At 39.1% G+C, this 6,073-nt stretch overlaps 1 protein-coding gene across 1 annotated transcript; it reads left to right on the forward strand.

The window, feature by feature from the left end:
* On the forward strand, window positions 1–3,245 carry LOC308115869 (uncharacterized protein). The gene is made up of 5 exons (XM_080473693.1): window positions 1–110; window positions 562–672; window positions 771–932; window positions 1,052–1,168; window positions 1,422–3,245. The coding sequence occupies exons 1-5, from the start codon at window positions 59–61 to the stop codon at window positions 2,207–2,209; spliced, it is 1,230 nt and encodes a 409-aa protein (XP_080329819.1). The 5' UTR covers window positions 1–58; the 3' UTR covers window positions 2,210–3,245.
* Window positions 3,246–6,073: the final 2,828 nt, after the last annotated feature.

The following is a 6,073-nucleotide window of genomic DNA, read 5'->3' on the forward strand; positions in this document are numbered from 1 at the left end:
GATGCTCAGTAGAGACAGATACAGCCATCAGGAAGACTCCTGAAAACTCCTGATCATCATGATGAAGCTGATCCTCTCTCTCACTCTCATCTGGGCATTCTCCAGAACAGGTAACCAAACTTATTTTACAATACAACTTATGCAGGTACAAGACTGTGGGATAAATATTGAATAACTTGGTTTGAATGTGTGTCATGATAAAAATTTAAATTGTATTTCAGTCAGTTGAAAAATTCTGTTCCCTAATTCATTCTCACTTTTGACTTTCACTTCCCTCAAGTAAGATTCACTTTTTTCCATAAATATTCTGTGCCACACATCCAGGACCTGGTCAGGCAAGACGAGTCGAATGCAGATGCATTGAGATACAAATGCAGATAAATTGCATTCATGTTGGACCATTCTGATTCAGATTTAAAGAATTAAAATTCACTTCCTACTGGCACAAGATTTATCCCATATAGGACAAGCTAATGTGACATTCAGGATCTTCCGACATTTCACCGTTCACACATTTCTTTTCATAAAATAATATTTTTTCTATGTTGGTTCCCATTACAGCTGGAGCAATCGAGTGTGACGTATGTACAGATGTCAATGATCTGAGCTGTGCTTTCGGAGAGACAGTTGAATGTGCGCCTGGAGAAATGTGTTTGAATGCCTTCATCACAGGTATTCTTTTCTTCATATCATCTTTTCCTTTTCACTGAACTATTGAAAAATTCAACATGTGTTCCATGAAATTCACAATGCTCTTTTTTTGACAACAGAAACCGATGGAACAGAGAGAATCTACAGGGACTGTGCAGGTCCCGCTGTTTGTCCAACCACAGGCACACAGACTATTGCAGCCAACCTGGGTGGGATACACACAGTTGCAAATGCTGAGTGCTGTGATGATGAGAATGAATGCAACTTGAGGACCCTAAGCTGTAAGTATATTTGGATCAGAAGAATTGTGATGAAAAGAACAAACAACAAATATTTCAAAATACTTTTAAAGTTAAAAGGCTTAAATATTCACTCTGTGGTTTCATCTCGTTTGTTTCAGTCCCTGCTATTCCTGCAGTAAATGGAATACAATGCAATGGTTGTGATCCCAGCACTGATCAGTGTGACGCTGTAGTGAGTTGTAGAGGAGAGGAGGACACCTGCTTTCAGTCACAGAGTGAGTATTTTTATTTTATTTATTTTGTTTAAACTTGTTTCACGAGTGTAAGGACTCAAAATCACTGCATGCCTTTGAACAAGAGAAAGATTGATATATATATTTCAAAGTCATCATGAATACACTTTTTCTTTCTCTATACATACAGAAGACTCTGAATCTGTTTTCTTCGTACTTTAATCATCGACATATATTTGTCTGGCATGACTAATGAAGAAATTGTTTGACTCAAATTCAATCTTTTCATCCACAGTCTTGATAGATCGCCAACAGATCTCTGTTGCTGGATGTGGAACTTCAAATGTGTGTGACATCGCTAATGACATCAGAAATCTGCCTTTCATGGAAGAAGTGGGAACAGTTATTTTTACACCAACCTGTTTCCTTTTTACCACAACAACTACACCTGCCCCAACCACAACTACAACCACTCCTGAGCCGACTACAACCACAACCACAACCACAACCACTCCTGAGCCGACTACAACCACAACTACAACCACTCCTGAGCCGACTACAACCACAACCACAACCACTCCTGAGCCGACTACAACCACAACTACAACCACTCCTGAGCCGACAACTACTGTTACTGAATCAACAACAGTTTACACTCCGTCACCTGAACTGTTAGCACAAATCAAAGCTCTGCTACAGGAACTACAGCAACTGTCAGCCAAGATAAACCTTGAGCTGCTCCAGCAACAACAACTGGTGCTTTTCAACCTGCATCTAAAGCTGCTTGGTGACCAAAACAAGCTGCTGGAACAACAAGAAGAACTGCCAAGTGACCACCACCAGCAACTTCCACTTCACTACCAGCAATGCCTGCTTGTAAACAACCACCAGGTGCTCCTGCATCAGCTCCACCTTTCTCTCTGTGGGCAACAGAACCTTTTGGGGCTCTTCCAGAAAGAACAACAGGTCATCCACCAACTCCAAGAACTACTCCAGAGCCACCACTATAACCTGCTGCCCCACTACGCCAGTCACCTGCAGAACTACTGTGACCATAAGGGCTCTACCACAGCTGAAAATTAGATATCAGTCCCTCTCTGTTCAATAATTTATTCATCTTATGTAATTAACTTTTGGATTTGAATTTAGATTTTTCTCTTTGGTAGAATTATGAAATGATTGTCCTTCAAGACAGTTTAGCGATTTTAGTCAATCAAGTTTTTTGATTTTTTTTTTTATGTTTTTTCGTTTCATTTTCTCTTTTATTAAAGTTATGCTTCTCAAATAATCAATAAAGGTATGTCCTTACTCACTTTTGCAACAATCACTGTGGTTCACTTACATCTTTTAATTGTGACTTTTATCTCTTTTGGTAAATTAAAAGGAAAGGATTTTAATCTACTCCCCCGGCTAGCTCAATTGGTAGAGCATGAGACTCACAATCTCAGAGTAGTGGGTTTTTGTCTCACGCCGGGTGCCACCTTCCCGTGGGCTCACCACCTGCAGGAAGGTTCTTAATTTTTGCAATGTGATCTGGGTGACGGTCCTCAGACTGCCACCCCCGTGACCTGGAAATGGATAAGCTGAAGAAAATGGATGGATGGATTATAATCTAAGTCAAAATGCTTTGTATGTAATTTGATTTCATCCTATACTTGACTTTTAATTTTATCCACTGCTTCTCCAAGTTTTAATTTTCAGCTCAATAAAACTACATTTGTAAGTGATTAGGATTTTTACCTTGGATTTTTACCATTTTTGCTCAGTTTTATATTCAAGGGGATTGTGTTTTTTGGTAAGACAAAGCCATTTTATTTATCACAGGATTCAGACACAAGAAAAGAAAGGGAATACATTGAAAGAAGCTGATTAAGAAAGCCATAAAAAGGAGAATAAATAAAATAAAAGTTCTATAAAGAGAAATGTACTCATAACATAATTACAATCAATTGCTTAACTGAAAGGCTGATCAAATAATAATGTTTTAAGGCCTGATTTGAAAGAAGTGAGCGAGTTCAGGAAATTTGTTCCACGTGTGATGAGTGTAGGAACTGAACACTGCTTCACCTTGTTTCTTCTGACTCTTCAAACTCTTTGTAAAGCTTTTTCTGAAGATCTCAGGGGTCTGGATGTTTCATATTCTTCAAGTAAATCTGAGATGTATTTAGACCCAGGACCGTTAAAAGTTTTATCGACAAGAAGTACGTTTAATACTTCAATCCTTTGACACATCAGTCAGTGCAGATTGAAGCTTGTTGTGCTGCACCGTCTCTGTGTTGGTGAGGACTCTGGCTGCGGCATTCTGGATGAGTAGCACCTTTATAACCTTTCTTATTTGGGGCCAGAAACAAGGAACTCTGTTCTTTCTGGGTTAGAGCTGTGTGTCATCTGCACAATTATAGTAGAAGATGGTGTAATGTTCCATGATCTGAGCCAGAGGGACCCTAGGATGGAGCCTTGAAGAACCCCAAAAGTGATTTTCATATGCTCAGATTCAGAATTACTTATTGACACAGAATAGTCCCTATCTTGAAAGTAAGAATAAAACCAGTTCAGTGCCAGAAATTCCTAAAACATTTTTCAAGTCAGTCTATCCCCTTGGATCCCTTTGTTTGTAAGAGCAAAAAAACAGATTCAGGAGGAATCAAAGTACAGCAGGTGGTTGACATTATCATGGATAACTTGTACCACCTTTAGCACAATGTTACCACTGTCTCCAATGTCTGCTTGGCCTGATGCAGGATCAATTGTCCCGGTGAAAATAGTTCATGGAGGCCGCAGATCTTTAATGTCACAAAGCACAACAATTTTGAGCCCCTATTTGAATGGCTTTTTCTGAATGCGCTGCTTCAGAGTTGATCTGCCTTTGAATGGAACCATTTGCTCATTACCGTACAACAATTTGTGTTCAGTAAAAAGTGGGAAATTTGGGTAGAAGTGAGTCAATAAGTAGCCTAATTTTGAAAAGCCTGTCATTATTGTTGGGTGCCATGTAGTCCGTGCAGTAAAATGACATGTTTGATTTTCTTTCCTTACTTCTGCCACCTGCTGTACTCGGCATGCACTGGACTTTGACCGGGGCGAATGCAAGATGTACACTACAGTTTGTTGCAGTACAGATTGCCTTGTGCCACAATCTTGTACAAAGGTTCAGCACCAAAAAAAGTCTCTGAAATACTGAATGGGCAGTCTTATTGAATCACCATCAGGAAGAGCATCTTGCCAATCTGGAACTTCTTTTGCAAGTAACTAAGATATTCCACTTCACTGTCCCAACTGTCACTGAGACAGCTGTCATCACTCTTCACCTGGTCTGAGGTACACCTGCTCGCCGTCCATAGAAGAATGCTGCATTCAACTCTAGAGCTGCTCAAAAATAATGGAGAGAAATTACATTCATATCTCACCAAGCTATCTTTGTATTACAGATATTAACTAGAATGGTAGTTTCTAAAGAAAGAGTGTGTGAATGTTGAAAGTCATCTAGACACAGCATTGTATCTGTGGCCCTTATGGTGGAATACAGTCATTGTAGGGGGTTAGAAATATTAGAATGATGACTAAAGGTCCCGGCGACCTGTCCAAGGTGTACTCTTAGGTAGCTGGGACTGGCTTCAGCACCTCCCTACCCTGAAACCCCAAATAGGATATAAGGAATATGCAAGCAGGATCAGCATAAATGGAGAGACACAACCAAGTGGCTGCGACAGAGTACCTGGTGGAACATCTCTCTAAAAATGAGGAACTCCCAAGAGTCTAGCAGAGGTAGAGGACCACAGTTTGAGGATGGTGAAGAAACTACCCTACAAGGGTGAAGGGGTGTTCGTAATCAAAACCTTCAACTTGTTTGATTTATCTTTTAGTGAAAGCAGAAAAGTTTGGTCGGTTCAATTAATCAGCTTTTTATTTTAACATTTAACATCCAACCATCCATCTTCTTTCCTGTTCAGTGTATAGACCCCCTTCAACTTCCTCCAGCTCTTCTGAGGGTACCCCAGGTCGCTCCCTGACCAATCTCTCCAGCGAGTCCTGGGTTGACCCATGGCCTGAAAACCTCCAAAATATCACATTCATTTGAATGTAGTCTTGGTCAAAGTTTAGTCAATTAACCAAAAATTTGACAATTCACAATTTGCTAATTGAGAGGATTTTGACTTGTTTCCTATAATGTTTCATAAAGGTTCTTTTAAAAAAATAAATATACAACAGATTTGGTCTGACTTTTAAGATGGAAAAACTACAGTTTTATCACCACCATGACACCGAGCTACATTTGAGAGTTCCTTTTTTTTTTCTTTCCTTTTCCTTTAAAACATACATACGTACGTACATATATACATTTTAGAATTCCAAGGTCTCATATTGGTTTCATTGAAATAGGTCAACCGAATTACTGATGGACAAAGATAAAACAATTCAATATTGGGTTCATTTATCTTTATGATTAGATGTTTTTAATATCGGAGACAGTAAAAACTTCTCTTCTACAACAAACTGAGGTGGTGGCTTTCTAGGCTTAGGGAGGAAGGGATTATATGCTGTGTTACACAATTCAGATAACAAACAAACAAACAAATGTAATCCATTACCTCACAGAAAAACAAAAAGGTATGATTCAGTTACTATTATCTTTAGAAAACAAGCCTTAATTAGCAAGGTTTCATTTTTGTATTCAAATTGATAGATTCAGATGAAGCCAGTGTGCAAGCAGTGCAAGACTTGACGACACAAACTCAAAACAAAGATTCTTGATAAGGAACATGATTGAAAAACCTGTGGAGCCTCGATCAATGGCTGGGTGCTAACACCTTCACCACTGGATAACAAACCAACATCAAGTTCTAATTTGTAAATGGGCTCATCACAGTGCAAGGCAAGCTATTGGCTGTAAAAATCACAAGACTCCAACTTAAAGAAACATCTAGAGGAAAAAAAAAATACACACAA

Source organism: Lipophrys pholis (genome assembly GCF_963383615.2).
Source record: "Lipophrys pholis genome assembly, chromosome: 10".
NCBI classification, from domain to species: domain Eukaryota; kingdom Metazoa; phylum Chordata; class Actinopteri; order Blenniiformes; family Blenniidae; genus Lipophrys; species Lipophrys pholis.